This window comes from Oikopleura dioica, chromosome 2, assembly GCF_907165135.1.
Source record: "Oikopleura dioica chromosome 2, OKI2018_I68_1.0, whole genome shotgun sequence".
Taxonomy (NCBI): domain Eukaryota; kingdom Metazoa; phylum Chordata; class Appendicularia; order Copelata; family Oikopleuridae; genus Oikopleura; species Oikopleura dioica.
Window position 1 is genome coordinate 4,411,780 of NC_137292.1, and position 15,051 is coordinate 4,426,830.

Genomic DNA, 15,051 nt, shown 5'->3' on the forward strand with positions numbered 1-15,051 from the left:
CAAAACCATGACGAAAAGGGCTTTCAGTGGAAGAATCAGACGAAGATGATCCTTTAAAGATGATATCTTTTGATTTTATCAAAGAAATTCTTCTCGTTATTTTGATTAAATCTTTTAAATTTAAATTTCAGAAAATACATTTCAAGAAAGGCTGATATGAAAGTTTTTCTTTTTTTTTATAAGCGTAATTATACTGAAATTATGCATTGATAAAATCAAATTCTTAGCTTTCTACTTTCTAAAACCCTTCATGGGAATTGGAATATACATATATTTTTGAAGAAATTCAATTGTAAACCGAGCTAACTGATCAATCACGGGTACGATCGTGTTGTAACTCTAGCTCTCTAGCGCGTGTCACGATTCATATAAAGCTCGCCATCTCCAATTTTCATCAGTCGATCCCAATTTTTGATAAACAAATATTCTTGATCTTCAAAGATGAAGCTTTTTGCTTTGATCTCCTGCGTCTTTGCCTATTCCAGGGTGAACATCAACACTCTCGAATCCCAACAGAAGCGAGTGTTGGAAACGAGAGCTCCACATCCTTACGAGATCTGCCGAAGATTAGTCCAGTACGAAGCGCTCGGATACCAGCTGCCAAAGGAAGTAAACGTGTTCCTCAACAAATGCGCACGAAAATATGGACTTGAGCGAGATGAGATGGCAATTAGAGTGTCACAGTATCTTTCTCAACGGCCGCATGATGAGTACTACTAGACGGATTGAAACCATTCTTCTACCTTCAATGACGATGATCCTTACACTTACGATGTTCTGTACAGATCTGATTGATCGCTTTTCTTATCAAAAAATTCTGAATAAAAATATGAGACCATTTGAATATTTTAAAAATCAATTCTTGTCTTTTTATATATAATATATAATCATATTATATCATATCATAAACGGCATATACGTGCATATAACTTATATGATATAAGGTAAATCATTGATATGCCCTTCTTTATTTATATTACAAATATTTCGTCCAAAATTGTCTGGACGTATTTTTTCTCCTGTAAAATGTGAACCAAATATATCATATATAATATTTAATATGATATCATATCATATGAAGGAAATAACCTCATCATCATTCAACGAAAGATCAGACATTTCATGAAATTATGTAAAACGGCCGATGGAATTTATTACTCAATTAAACCTCAGCTACTAGAATTTCTCCGCACAGGAGAAGCTCTCATCATGGCTTGAAGAAATCGTTTCTCTAAAAATTCAAATGAAGGATTTATCGAACCAGATTCATACTGTTATTTTTCGGGCGCTTCTGGGAAATTTTCTGGTTTCTCCAGCCGTTGTAAGTTCGATTCCAGTAGAGAAGATCGCGTTTCTCGAGGGTCTTCTCAAAGCCTAACGAGCAATTTAATTTTTTATCTTTTTTTTTTAATTCTTACCATTTACGAGGGAAAGGAAGAAAATAAGATTGAAAAGGGAAAAATTCATGTTTTCTTTTTTCTATTTGTTCCTCGTTTATTCTTTTATTCTCGACTGGGGTATCTTTTACGTCAGGTGGTTTTATAGAAGGTTATCTGCTTGAATAATTGATCAAAGAGTACAGAATCGGCCACAGGCTGCGTCCTCAAGTGCAGCTCATGTCAGACAAGCCTGATTTTGGGGAATAATGGGTCAGCGATTTGCCAAGTTATTTTGAGAATATAAAAAGATTAAGGGAAAGAGTTACCGTCGATGAACCCCTTTTTCGGGGCAAAAACCTCCATTGGAATTTAAAAACAGCCGCTATGGAAACCAAGGCCCGGGCTCAATGACCCTTCAGCCCGATTCATTCATGATTATGATTTTTACGTCCGAAATCGCAAGTGCTCTTCATTGACAAAAGATGAATGGAAAATTCTTCCGCCCTTTTTGCCACCGCCCTACTGTGCAAATCTCGGCCATTATAAAACCACACCCTTCTGGGGCATTTTGTATCACTAAATTCCAGAATTAATTTTATAATATGAAAATTTTTGCTCCACTTTTGGCTGCATCAGCAAATGCTGCCACGTGTGTGGTTTGTGAAGAGACGACAATTCAGGAAATGATTCTATATATTGACTGTAGAAGCTAACTTATCATCATAAAATCATTGAATAGACGATCTCGAAAGATTTCAGTACAGTGAAGAACCCAACTGGTCACTTAGATGCACTCAATGGATGTTACGGCGGTGGTAGTGGAGTAGAAACTGGAACATGCGATGGAACTTGCTTTGCTCTTTTCTTCACTTACAAAGGTACCAATAGTATTGGTTCATCGAATAACATAATAAGGACTCGACGGAAATGGGGACACTTTTTACGCCAATCATGCTGAGCGAGGATGCAAGAAAACAATTCAAATTCACGGAAAAGACGTTGAATTCCCTAGCGCAACTAATTGCGCCGACACTTCGAACGGATGTGCAATCACTTTGACAAAAGACAACTATGGTCTTGGGAATCAAGGAGACATCAAGGGCGTTTACTTTCAGTCGACAAATGCGATAGCGATTGGCACCAAACCAGGAAACGGATCTCCAGGTTTCTCGGGCAGTGATTCCGTTCAAAACGCGCCCATGCAATGCCTCCAATGCTCGTCTGGCCTCTCTCTTCCATCCGTAAAAATAACACCGTGTTATATATTTTCTCATAATTTTTCCATAAGGACGCCAGATGTTTCGACGGCGCCAATGCCGTGAAGGGTCATTGCTCCGATTTCCGATCAACAAGCTGTTTTTCGCGAACATCCTGGTATACTGCTCCGAAGGAATCGACAGATGCGGAGTATAAGATGGCTGAGCGAGGCTGCTCTACCGTTCCAGCTGATGAGGCGAAGAATCGGAAGATTTCCTACTTCATCGGGTTAGTCTTCTTCCGCAAAAAACAATTTCAATCCCCTCTTTAGAGAAGTTCCCCGAGAGCCAGAAGTCGACTACGAACTCGAGCGACGAGAAATCACCGAGGAATACTGCGACACAGTCAACTGTAACGATTTCAAGCCAACAGAAAAGTCCACCTCGGGCGCTGCCGCTTTCTCGACCCTGACGTCCTTGTTGATTGCACTGGCTTTCAACAACTAACAAACCCGACAACAATACTTTTTACAAAAATACCACTGCACAAAATTCTGATTCTTCCTTGATTCCCACCTTGACAAGTCCATGAGCTGGAGACGAACGCTGATGACGGGACAGAAAGACCTGTTTTTTATGTCTTTTTCCTGATGGCTTTACCTGCTCTGACGATATTGAATAAATAAATGGAATTTTGACAAGCTCAGTTCCTCTCAGACTATAACAACTCAATAAGTAATACAGAATCGAAGAGTTTGGCAGCTGAAAGTCAAATACCAAGAATGCTAATGCACTTCCCACTATTCAAAATATTTATGAGCCTCCGATATATACAGGTATTCTCGATGAACTAACCGAAGAAACCACTGAACATGAATTTTTCTAAAATATCCTTCCTCTTCTTTGCTTTTGCTAAGGGCTTTTCAGTCTACTTTCTCAACAATATTTTCAAAGAATGCGAACAAGGTAAAGAAGAACACCTTTTTCTTCATACTTAAATTTCATTCAATAGTAGCATTTGCGAATCGAGTGGCTGCAGACGAGGAAATCGACTTCCAAAAAATCTTCAACGAGTGTAATTCAATGATGAATAATTTCGTTCTTCCGGAAAATTTGAAAGAAAAAGACCCTCAATTTTCCCGCAGAAAATGATAGAAACTCGCCAAAATGGCGAAATTAATAAAACTGAAAAAATAAATATTTTGGAAACCGCTTTGTTGAGAGTGTTGTTTCGCTTTTGATATTCTCATTCGTAGTTTAGAACTTGTTTCTTTATCAAAACAGCCATTTTTTATCTTCTTAGAATCTCCTTATTGAATTTTTAAGCACCCACGGGTATAAATCGAGCAATAATCAACAAGAAGTAAAAAGAAATGAATTTTTTTGGCCTTATCTTACTCTTTTTCGACGATGCTTCTTATGGCTTTCAAGTTTACCGGCTAAACAAAATATATAACGAGTGTGCATATGGTAATTAATTGACATTTTCGGATAATGCCATTATTTTCAGAGGTCTTTTTGGATCATGTCTTGGCAAATGAAGAAATTGACTTCCAAGCAATCTTCAACGAATGTAATACAATGCTCAAAAACTACTTCGTTCCAAAAGACTTGCAAAGTATGCAACCGACGGATTCGCCAACTGACCCCTGACAAATGAATACATGAAATATCTACCGATGAGATGGTAGTGAAAAATTGTTTTTCTTTAAAAATACATTTCCATATTTTTCAATCCAAATTTGTCTTGCTGAAAAAAGGGTTTCAAAAGCCAATTTATTATTCAAGTGGCATAAAAAGACGCCGAGAAGACTCCGGTCAGGAAGAAGACAGAGTGTTAAGTGTCTAAATTCTCCGCTATGTTCATCAGCGTAAAAACAAAAGGAGAGAGGTACGAGTTCATGCATAATCAATTTGGGCGGCGTCATTAAACCGCCCGCATAAATCTGTAACTTCGTGAGGATACTGCCCCAGGGGAGTGGAGTTGGCGTCCCCTGGCGACAATGCGCCGCAACATCTTTTCCATTTCTTTACATTTGATAGACTAAGAGCTCTTCTTTTCTCTGATTTATCGAAGGAAGCTTATATAGAGATAACAGAAGCTGAAGATTATTTAAAAAAGAAGAGTCAATGGGTAACAATGGCTCCACAGAAAGTAATGACTCTGGATACGTATCCGCGAATTCGGTAAATTCGATCAACCCCCTCTTTTTTCCATCTTACTCTCCCTAGATAAAATCTGTGTATGATTCATTCATTTTCTAGGGAGGAAAATTTCCGTCAATCTACCCAGTTCAAATTCTCAAGCAGTCCGTCTCATTTGCTTCCCAAAAACGATCGAGTTCTGCGGGAGAAAGTACCTGGAAAAAAATTGTAATATTTGACTTACCTTTGCTTTTTCCGTCAACTGCTTTTTGAAATTATAATAAGGCAGGCGGACGAAAACGAAGATCTAAAGTGATTCCTTCGCAATCGATGCCCGAGAATGTGAAAGTTGTCAATAATTACGACCTCCACCGAAATCGACCACCGAAGACGAATTCTTCTTACAAAATAGAAGTGGAGAATCCGCATTACGAGATGAGTGCGAATTTCGCAAAATCCTGCTCAGTATCTGGCCTTGCAGCCATCCACAAGAACATAAATTTGAGTCGTCTGCCAACATCAAAGACGAATTATAATCTCAACAAGCATCCGTCAACTGTCAAGGAATCGATGCTACAGATCATTCTCGGAATGGGCCTGAAATTCAGTATTATTAACATCGAAAAAGAAAGTGACAATGACCGGAAGTACCAGTGAAATGCTCCTGTGCCTCGCAAACTTTGTCAACTCAAGGTCAGCCTTTTAATTCAAAAATATTGACGCTTGAATAACTCGATTAAAAGATCCGAAATATCAATAGAAGCGGATAAAATGGTGCTATGGCTTCGCAACGTCGACCGTCACTTACTTAATCAGGGTACGAGCTGAACCGTTGCAGAAGCGACAGTAGTGTAATTGAATTAAGGCTGGCAAGACTGTGTGTTTATCGGCCCGACTGCACTTGTGCTCATGTTTCTGCGAAAGGGGATGCAAATTTAGTATTCAGCCGAATTGATAAACACATCTTCTCGTTCTGAAACGATCGATTAGTATTCCTCCAAAGTTAATAAAAATTGACCTGCCGCGGAGGGACCCAAGACTGACAATCGAAGACATAAGAAAACGATTATTAACTTATCTGTACATAACTTACAGGTAAACGCCTCTATCTTAATCTTCCTCCATCATTTTTAAGCTACGCTGGCCCAGAAATCTCCTACCCCGTTAAACCATTCATGTGCTTATCGACAGAATCGTCAGATAGTTTTTGGAATAGGTGCCTTCATTTGAGCATACGAAGCAGTGACCAGGTACTGACTAAAGATAAAAATCATCTAGCCTTGTTTTACTAGCTCCTGAGGCTTGCTACGGATCCTAACTTCTTTGCCAGGTGCTTTCGGGAGCTGAAATTGTACCAGGAAAGGGTCTTTTACTTTTCTAAAATAAAAGTCCGTTAACTTTATATTGTGGCGATTTGGGAATTCCTCTTTGACCGAGTCAACCAATGCAATTGCAAATATATCTTCAAGGAAAGACCCTTAGCTACAGGGAGAACCAACACGGTGACAGGTGCTTGCGAGTGCTGACGAAGCGATCTGACATTTGAGTGAATATTTAATGCTTTGCAGTGATCGATCATGGTGAAAATGGACGCTCTGTGGCGATCGTATAAAAACAGATTTTTTGCTGCTCGATTTTCAATAAAGGCCTCTCGACAAAATCAGATAATTAATACTTGATTAGTCGACGATAAGTAACAGCCCTGGCTATCCCAGTTCGATTTTGAGTTATTTTTTTCAATTTTAATTTTGAAGGAACTATAAAAGCAGCACATAGGATCAGTCTTGGTTGTTGAAATCTGAAGGGAAAATACTATATCGAAATTGCACAAGTGTAGATGGAGAAGAAAATAATAAATAGAATTGAAATATGAATTGAAAGAATGAAATCATCAGGAGTAGTTGGAGAAATTCATTTTGAGCTCGATCTTTGGCTGGGCGCCATCACGGGACTCCGCCAACGCTGAATGTGCATTTTGCTGCGCCCGCACGCTTTTTTCGACGATGAGTTTGAACTGACTGTCGGACAGGAGCACCCGTTTTACTGAAAGACGAGGTAAAGAAGCGACCGGGATATGGGTGGGATTTTTACCTGTTTGCGAATATGAGCCAGAAGCAACTGTGAATAGCTGTAGAACTTCTTGGGTTTTGATTTCCTTCTGCAACAAGTTGAAGAGAAGTCGGACGTAGATTATCTTTTATGGGGCTAGTAAATACGCTTCATGATGCCCTGAAACCCAAAAAAAAGGATTTATTGAAGAGGATCTATTTTTTTCAATATCTACTGTATCCGTATGTTGTGCCCATTCCTGTCCGCATTCATTATTTTCAGCAAATTGGGCAAAAATCTTCATTGCTTCAAGTGTATCCCTTGGAGACATGAGATTTTCCCAGATCAGTCGGCTTACATGGCTTCCAACATCATTTATCAAAACTAGACGCAATCAGTTTCAGACACGAACGATATAAGTCTTTTTATTACCTTTTTCAAGCCTTTCGTCTGCTTTTTTGAGGCAGGTCTGGATAAGTTGGACTGTCTGCGCTTGAGAGTCTTGTTTACCCAAGCCGTGGACGAACACCTTGCAGAGATCTTTGAGATGAGCCGTGGATAGTTGGAGATGATAGTTTGCAATGAAGAAGGCGGCAACGGTGGTGGATAGATTCACCGAGTGTTTATGTACAGGCAGATCGCAGTAGCGCATTATGATAGAGTGAACTATCTTGTCATCAAAATTTTTGACGATCCCGAGAATCGAGACAACAGTAGATACTAACGAGGAACTGTATGGGAAGCGGCAAATCGTGAGGCAAAGGAGGGATGACAACGCGTACGAGAGGATTAGCTTATCTGACTCTTCCTCCTCCACGAGGTTCTTGAGCATTTGCGTAATGAAGCCAAGGGATGCATCAGAACACGATTTTTCCAACGCACATATGGTAGTTTCTAGCGCAAATTGTCTTTTATAAGCTTTCAAATGATACGTTTTTACGATATTTAGCTGTTTTAACGCCGAAACGCAGGGCGACCAATTAATTGGTACAAGGCTCTTTAATGCCTCATAAACCAACTTTTACTTTACGCTAGAAAAAAATGAACCCCCACTTATGGAGCTACTTTTTATCGAGGAATTCGATTCCGGTGTCAAAAAAATTCTTTTTTGAAAATTTTTGATTTTAGCTATTGAACGAAATTTTGAACTCGGATATTTTTTTATTCTTTCAACAATAAATCGCCATTACGTCGTCATTCGACACATTTAGAAATACGCATATTTACTCATATTTATGTTATGATAAGGATATAATATGGGGATGAAATTGAAGCTAAGCGTCTGAGAATTTTTTATCTCTATCATTTATTCAGTAGACTTATCAGTTTCATTGTTAAAAAGGGGTAAAAGGGCCATACCAATTAATTGGTACGATCTGCGTTCAACCTTGAAAAAATTTTATGCGTTCCGGCGTTAAAAGGCTTTCCTGAGATCGTCGTTGAGCTTCACGGAAGAAATGATTCTTGTCGATATCTCCAACGCCTTTTCTGTCAGTTTTTCTTCATTTCTAGTGATGATTACTCTATGAGCAACTCTCAGAATGTCCTGCAAGATGTCCATCTTTGATGAAAGCTCGTCGAAGTGAATCTTTGCCAGGGCAGAGGTCGCATGCAGCGCGTCTTCAGCAGAAATACTCGACGCTGGAGCTAGAAGAGTTTCAACAGCGAGTCCAGTGATGAGTTGGACGATTATTTCGCGCTCATCCGCTTCGTTCCAGTATTCGTCCAGTTTTGTCAAGATTGCGACTGCGTGAGCGATAGAATTGCATATTCTAGCGAAATAAATTATGAATAATAGGAAAACAAGTACCGTTGCTTAGATGATTTGGCCAAGAAGGAGATCCAGATCTTCTTCAAGTCCGTCAATTCTACACTGACCAAGTTCAACATTCCATCTGGCGGCAATTCCCTCTCTGGGCCAAATTTAAACCCTCCCGTGGCTTGCTCGGCGGCAGCGATGTAAATATCTGCCCAAGACATGATGCATGCTTCGTCTTTCAGCTGGCACATTTTCGGCGACGCGTGACCTTCTTTTGTCGGGTATCGGATCAAATCGAGGGAGGAAACCATCAGTCGGTAGACGCGCTGGATATCGTTGGTGCTTGACGCGACGCCAGAACTGAGCCACTTTGCGGCGACGCTAGAAGCTTGGACGGAGACGAGAGGCAACGAGTCGCTAGAAAAGGCAGGGCGAAGAGCAGCGGAGATATTTGCTTGGTACTGCTCAAGAAGAAAGCTTCCAGCGACATCCGGGTCCATCGAGTTTTTGAAAAGATCGATTAAACTGAAGTGAATTGAGTTTTTTTCGTGGAAAAAGAGAGGCCTTACCGTTCTAGGGAGGTCAAACCGGCGATAGAAAGCTGCGTGTTTGAGTCCGTAGCGGCGATGAAAAAGCAGCGGATCAGATCTGACAAGTGCGTCACTAGAAATTGGCTCTTATCTCCCTTTTCTTGTCTGCATAATTCCAAATCGAAGTGCGCTCGGTGACCAGAATCCACGCAGTGTTCCATGATATTGCTCAAAATCTCAGCTGCGAAAACACGTGTCCTCCAATGCGGCTTTTCTTTCTTCTCGCCTTCGTTCATCGTCATTTTCTCCTCGTCGTCTTCTTCTTCTGAGTCTTCTCCGAGGTTATTAGAACTTTCATTGACAGCAGCATGGGATGCTTGAAAGACTTCTCGGACAAGAGCGATCCAGAAGCTTGTTTTTTCCTCGATTCTTGCTGTTAGGAGGAGATTTAGCGTGTCTCGAACCTGAAAATAATCGTAAAAAAGAGAGTCAAGGAGCTTCAAACCTGATTTAGCGCGATTCCATCCGGTATTTCGAAAAGATCAAACAATTTGCTCTCAATTCCATTGGGATAGATCCCTTCACAGAGGATTGAAACATCTCTTGGGTTTCTTTGTGACAGTTGCCTGATACAACCGACGGCGACGGATTGAAGCTGTGTGTCGAGATTGGAGTTTAAGTACTCGCAAAGACGGGGGACGATTCTTGAGAGATTCTCTTCCTTTGGAACAAACATTTGAAGACATTGGGCACAGGAAATCGCTTCTTGAACCGCTGTTGTTGATTCTAGCACGGCTATGCAAGCTCTTATCGTCCTAAAAAGCGATAAAATCGGGCAAAGGGGGAAGGTTTACCTTAGGGAGTCTTCATCCATTGACAATTCCGGGCCAATGACAGTAATTAACGCCTGTAACAACTTTGACAAACACTTGACATTCTGCATGGATGAGTTTGCAGCAAGCAGTTGATCCAAAACGCAATCCACCGTCGGTTCGATAAAAGATGTGTAGTTCGGGCCAACAGCGTCGACGACCAAATACAGCGCGAATGTCGCCCAAGTCTGAACCTGCCCAAGCCTGGCATCATTCGCGATGGAGAGAAGAATTGAACAAGTCGTCCGGATGTGGGAGTTTTTTGCACCAGTTCCGACAAATCTATGTAAATCGCCCAAAACGAGGCAGAATCCCGACTTTGCCGCTTCCGTTGATTTCGGGTCCTTGATCTTTTCGAAGGACAATTGTGCGAGACTGTTGATCAAATGTGGGTTCAATTGCGCCAGCCGACCAAGGCCGGATGAAGCTACGCACTTGACAATCGGGCTCGGGTGAGAAACGAAGGAGATGAGCAACTCCGCGGTGGCTTTTATAACTTGTTCGTCGCCAACAGTACCTTTGAGTCTGCTGCATTCTTTGAGGGCAAGAGAAAACGCTGCTAGAATGTTGACTTGGATAAAAACCCGGCGATCTTTTCGAACTTGACGGAGGCATTGAATGAAGTGATTGGCAATTTGCGCTCTGTGTTTGATCGCGGAGAGTGGAAATGCCTGGCCAAAGAGGGTACAAGCTTCGTCTAGCAGCTGATTCTGGAGAGGAAGCGGTTCGGGCATGTCTACAGACTTGGTGATTATGCTTGATGCTGAGTGCTGAAGACATCCTAGAGGCATTTTGCATGTTTGAACGATATTCCCGTCCGATAATAATTCTAGATCTTGGACGTCCACTAATGAGTCGAGCAAGGATGTGGTGTATAATTCGTTGGATTCGGCCAGAGTGATGTCGGAGACTAGATGCTTGAGAAGATCCGAAAGGCTATGTTCCCACAACTCTCGCGGACAGGCTGAAAGGGTCGAATAAAGAACCATTTTGTAGTAATGAACGACGGAAACAAGGGGCTGGCCGAAGGTTGAAACGACTTTTGCGGTATGCGAGAGATATTCTAGCGCCGCCCGGAGAATTCTCACGATCGTTTCAGACTGTTTACTGACTAGTTCTGGATGTTCTTCTACAAAGACCTTGAGCGCTTTGAGTGCTCCAGATCGGGATTCGACGATGAGACGAACTTGATCGCAACTTTCTAGCTTTTGCTCTTTCAAATACGCTCCTTTGACATCTCCGCTCGGAAACGACGCCGAAGCCTGACTCAAAATTGTTGAAACAATTTCGTCACTCGTTTCAGGAACTGAAAGAACACCACAATACAGTAGCCAGGCGCCAAGGAATTTCGAACGAGAAGTTGCGGCATCTGCGGACTTGGATTTCAAAAGATCATGGGCATTTTCCAGAATGGGATTAATGTGGCATGATTCGATGACAGTATGGCGGCACAAGCCGATCGAGCTCAAGTTGGCGACCAAAGCGCATGTGTGGCCTTCCACGGCGATACGATTAGACTTGAATTTGCACAGTCTGGAGACGAGAGTGTTGAAAATTGACCAGTGAAGGGAAGGCTGGGACAGGGCGATTTGCCGGAGACACCAGGCCGCGGAAAGACGAGCCATGGGAAGCTCGTGGCAAAGAGTTGATTGAAGACCAGTTGTTACTGTTCCGTCGGAAAGAGAAGGCAAGGAGGATGATTGAAGAATGAGCGTTACAGAAGTGATGGCTTGAGAAGCAAGGGAGAGGGCATAGCCGCTTTGGATATCCGGCGAGGCGCAGTGGTCGCAAATGAACTGGCCCAGGACCTTCATCGCTTGAAGCTGCGCCTTTTCAGGCAGTAATTGGCCCACTGTTTCGAAAAGGATCCTCCTTAGCTGGCGACAAGTGTACAGTGCTTCTTGGTGACTCTGGGTCGTTCTTGGCTCCATCGCAATGCCCAAAATATGCCCTAGAAACAGCGTTGAGTTTGACTCAAGCCAATTCGATCCCAATCCTCGAATGAGGAAGACATGCGCATCTGCGATTCCCAATTTGACGATAGAAGGCGAAATGTCTTGCTTGAAAATTTCGCGCTTTTGAACGCAAGCTCCGGTAATAAACGCCTGTCTGAAGTATCCGAGGACTTCTTGGAGCGTTGGTTTTCGATCCTTTTTGTTGTCTGGCGGGAGTTTGATGTTGTTGTTGAGCGCTGAGAGGGCGAGATTCGCGATGAGGATGGAGAAGCTTTTCGTCCGCCCCTCGTTGGTCATGTATTTCGCGGCGAGAGAGAAGAGAGCTTCGAATTCGGACTGGACCAGCAGGGCTGGGTAGAACTTGGCGAGTTGTGATAGGCAATCTGCGGCGCTGCATCGAACATTGACTTTTGAGAGTTAAAAGATGTAGTAAAAGGTTCCAAAATTAATAGAATTGGTATTTAGGGCTCATTAGAAGTAATAAAGAAAAAAATTGGTAAAGATTTAATAATTGGGGGATTATGGCGTCTTGTTCCGAATCCAGAATTCAGAAAAGTAACGACTTCTTTAATTCAAACTCTGCCTGAGGAATGTGTCATGTAAGGCCTGACAGCTTTGTAAATCTTCGCATGAAACATGGAGGCTGAATTCTCCAGTCCAGAAAGAACCTTTCCAATCGCCGTTAGGGTCTCGCATCTTGTCGCTTCGCTCACTTTCAGTCCTATCAGTAACGAAGAGATCGTATCCATCATGCAGGATCCGAGAAGTCTTCCGAGCTCTTGAAAGAGCGTTCCGATCACTTCTAGCGCAAACAATCGCTGGCCATTTGATTCTTTCGCTTCTGGCTTCTTTTGCACAAGATCTGCGCAAGTAATAACCACCTGGTAAGCGCCAAAGGGGTTTCCCTTACTGTACATTCTAGCCATCGCTTCCGCTGTCAGACGACGAACGGGAGGGGCTGCATTGCAAAGGAGAAGGGCATCCAGTTCTTTTGTCAACTCGGGCTGGCATTTTCGGACGATTACTGGGTCAGTTTGTCGAAGAAAATCTTGAACTTCAGTTAACCAGTCGAAAACTAGCGAATGTCTTCTGGCGTCCGGCAATCGACTGAAATCAAATGAATGATTATTTAAAACTTTTCTTGAAAATAAATTGTTAATTTATTTACCTGAGATGTTCTTTATTCAGACTGGGAGGCTTTTCAGCCGCCATTTCAATATTTTCTTTTCCAACAGGAATTCTCTACTACGTCTTCATTTTCGAATCTCGATAGCGAGAATTTCCAATTTTGGGCGCTACTGGCCAATCGCGCTCGCGTGAGATTCTCTTTTCTTCAGCGCGGGCACCTTTTTTCGGGAAATGGCCGGGTAAATTCAGGTAAATTTTGTGCTTGATATTTCTGGAACTTCTGGAATAGAAACTGAACGATCACTTTTAGGACTCTTCTTTATTGTAAAGGGCTAAGGCTGACATTTTAAAAAAATATTTTTTCAGAGCTGAGCAGGGCGACTTCAAAGCCAAGTTGAATTTGTCAAATCTTTTTCCGGGCTCTAGAAAATGCCGTTGCTCTTTCCACAGAAGCTCAATGATGACTTCTAAAATTCTTCTTTTTATTAATTTTTCGTTTGCGCTTATTGGGAAAGAGAGTATTTTAGACTTGCGGATTATAGATAGGCCTCGGACGTAAAAATCCATCACCTCGAAAACGCTTAGGTACCTGCAAATTTCTTTGTGGAATGTCTAGAACGGCTCATTGTGAGTCTATAAAACCAAAAAAATTGAAAAAAAAATTTCGATTTTCGGCTGAAAATTCGAAAAGTTGTGAGATTTTTTGAGTAGGTACTGGAAAAGTGCTGATTTGACCCCGATCCAGTCAGATTTCGGGGTGACAAGTAGCATCATTAGAAAGCTCTTGAAATTTGCTACAAGAAACTGCAATAAAAAAATTGTACCCGAGCTTCCTGTGTTGAGTTATTTGAGGTTGAAAGCGAAGATTGAGGCCAGATTTCACCAAATTTGCTAATTTCTCGCGATTATTTTGTAATTATTAATGTTATGGTATAAATACTTGAACGAATGTTCTTACACACCCTTAGTGAGTCGACCGGTCGCCCAACCGCGTGGTTAACCAGCCGGTAACCGCGGCCCAACCAGCCGGTTTTCCTCAAGAATCATCGAAATAACCATTATAATGTATGCTTTTTGAATATTGATCAATTGACGATCATTTTGTAATGGCCACTTATGGTCATCTTTGGTCAACTTTGGTCTAGTTCGGCCGGAGGACCCTGGAGGACCTCCCTGGTGGAAGACCCTCCGATGGAAGACTAATACTTAAAATACTCAATATATGGCCGCGCTCGGCCAGAATATGGCCATCTATGGTCAACTTTGGCCACTTTATGCCGGAGGACCCCCGGAGGACCCCTTCTCCCGGATGAAAATCTACTGGAAGACCAAAATTAAATAATGAAATCGCTTGGGCTAAGAATTGAAACTTTTTTTCAATCAGAGAGCCGACCCGAAGGGGAGCCCTTGCCCGTTCATTTATTTTCAATCAGAGACAGGGCAAAGCCGACCCAAAGGGGACGCCTTGCCCGTTCTTTTTTTTACAATCAGAGTCGGGGCGAAGCCGACCCGAAAAAAAAACCATGCCCGTTTATTCTTTAAAATCAGATTCAGGGCGTAGCCCTAATCAGCCAGCCGTTTCTGTTAAATACCAACATGAATACCATTTTCATTATAAAATTTAAGAATTATAAAATGTATTCAGATTAAAAACAGTGTTTCCGATCTCGATATAATTGTATTTATTTACTCAAAAAACTAATTTAAAGGGAGTTGAAAATGACCAATCGAGTTTATTTCAATTGTAATATCGTACTTATTCAGAATCATTTATAGGTAAGAATGTCATTCATAGATGGCCATAAACTGGCCAAGCGCGGCCATATATTGAGTATTTTAAAAATTAGTCTTCCATCGGAGGGTCTTCCACCAGGGAGGTCCTCCAGGGTCCTCCGGCCGAACTAGACCAAGGATGACCATAAGTGGCAATTTACTGGCCGAGCAAAATGATCGTCAATTGATCAATATTCAAAAAGCATACATTATAATGGTTATTTCGATGATTCTTGAGGAAAACCGGCTGGTTGGGCCGCGGTTA

At 41.8% G+C, this 15,051-nt stretch overlaps 3 protein-coding genes across 3 annotated transcripts; 2 read left to right on the forward strand and 1 right to left on the reverse strand.

Moving 5' to 3' along the window:
- The first annotated feature begins 1,981 nt into the window (after positions 1 to 1,981).
- LOC145697761 (uncharacterized) lies at positions 1,982 to 3,266 on the forward strand. The gene is made up of 5 exons (XM_081774975.1): positions 1,982 to 2,035; positions 2,119 to 2,257; positions 2,295 to 2,620; positions 2,668 to 2,864; positions 2,908 to 3,266. Exons 1-5 carry the CDS (start codon positions 1,982 to 1,984, stop codon positions 3,080 to 3,082), a joined length of 891 nt encoding a protein of 296 aa, XP_081631101.1. The 3' UTR covers positions 3,083 to 3,266.
- A 1,748-nt stretch (positions 3,267 to 5,014) lies between these two features.
- On the forward strand, positions 5,015 to 5,659 carry LOC145697762 (cyclin-dependent kinase 5 activator 1-like). The gene is made up of 3 exons (XM_081774976.1): positions 5,015 to 5,413; positions 5,464 to 5,537; positions 5,586 to 5,659. Exons 1-3 carry the CDS (start codon positions 5,358 to 5,360, stop codon positions 5,657 to 5,659), a joined length of 204 nt encoding a protein of 67 aa, XP_081631102.1. The 5' UTR covers positions 5,015 to 5,357.
- A 596-nt stretch (positions 5,660 to 6,255) lies between these two features.
- Positions 6,256 to 13,213, reverse strand: LOC145697763 (HEAT repeat-containing protein 5B-like). The gene is made up of 11 exons (XM_081774977.1): positions 13,054 to 13,213; positions 12,469 to 12,992; positions 9,913 to 12,292; positions 9,564 to 9,873; positions 9,098 to 9,522; positions 8,580 to 9,053; positions 8,188 to 8,541; positions 7,202 to 7,677; positions 7,029 to 7,153; positions 6,812 to 6,914; positions 6,256 to 6,763 (listed from the first exon to the last, which is right to left on the reverse strand). Exons 1-11 carry the CDS (start codon positions 13,095 to 13,097, stop codon positions 6,612 to 6,614), a joined length of 5,367 nt encoding a protein of 1,788 aa, XP_081631103.1. The 5' UTR covers positions 13,098 to 13,213; the 3' UTR covers positions 6,256 to 6,611.
- Between the last annotated feature and the right edge of the window lie 1,838 nt (positions 13,214 to 15,051).

What these genes read in the sequence shown, in the direction of transcription:
- LOC145697761 (XM_081774975.1), top strand. Translation starts at nt 1,982, where the DNA reads ATGAAAATTTTTGCTCCACTTTTGGCTGCATCAGCAAATGCTGCCACG. An exon ending in CTGGCCTCTCTCTTCCATCC is followed by an intron (nt 2,621 to 2,667) that starts GTAAAAATAACA and finishes TTTTTCCATAAG; the next exon opens with GACGCCAGATGTTTCGACGG. An exon ending in AAGATTTCCTACTTCATCGG is followed by an intron (nt 2,865 to 2,907) that starts GTTAGTCTTCTT and finishes TCCCCTCTTTAG; the next exon opens with AGAAGTTCCCCGAGAGCCAG.
- LOC145697762 (XM_081774976.1), top strand. Translation starts at nt 5,358, where the DNA reads ATGACCGGAAGTACCAGTGAAATGCTCCTGTGCCTCGCAAACTTTGTC. An exon ending in GCAAACTTTGTCAACTCAAG is followed by an intron (nt 5,414 to 5,463) that starts GTCAGCCTTTTA and finishes CTCGATTAAAAG; the next exon opens with ATCCGAAATATCAATAGAAG. An exon ending in CCGTCACTTACTTAATCAGG is followed by an intron (nt 5,538 to 5,585) that starts GTACGAGCTGAA and finishes AATTGAATTAAG; the next exon opens with GCTGGCAAGACTGTGTGTTT.
- LOC145697763 (XM_081774977.1), bottom strand. Translation starts at nt 13,097, where the DNA reads ATGGCGGCTGAAAAGCCTCCCAGTCTGAATAAAGAACATCTCAG. An exon ending in CTGAATAAAGAACATCTCAG is followed by an intron (nt 12,993 to 13,053) that starts GTAAATAAATTA and finishes ATTTGATTTCAG; the next exon opens with TCGATTGCCGGACGCCAGAA. An exon ending in ATGGAATCGCGCTAAATCAG is followed by an intron (nt 9,523 to 9,563) that starts GTTTGAAGCTCC and finishes GATTATTTTCAG; the next exon opens with GTTCGAGACACGCTAAATCT.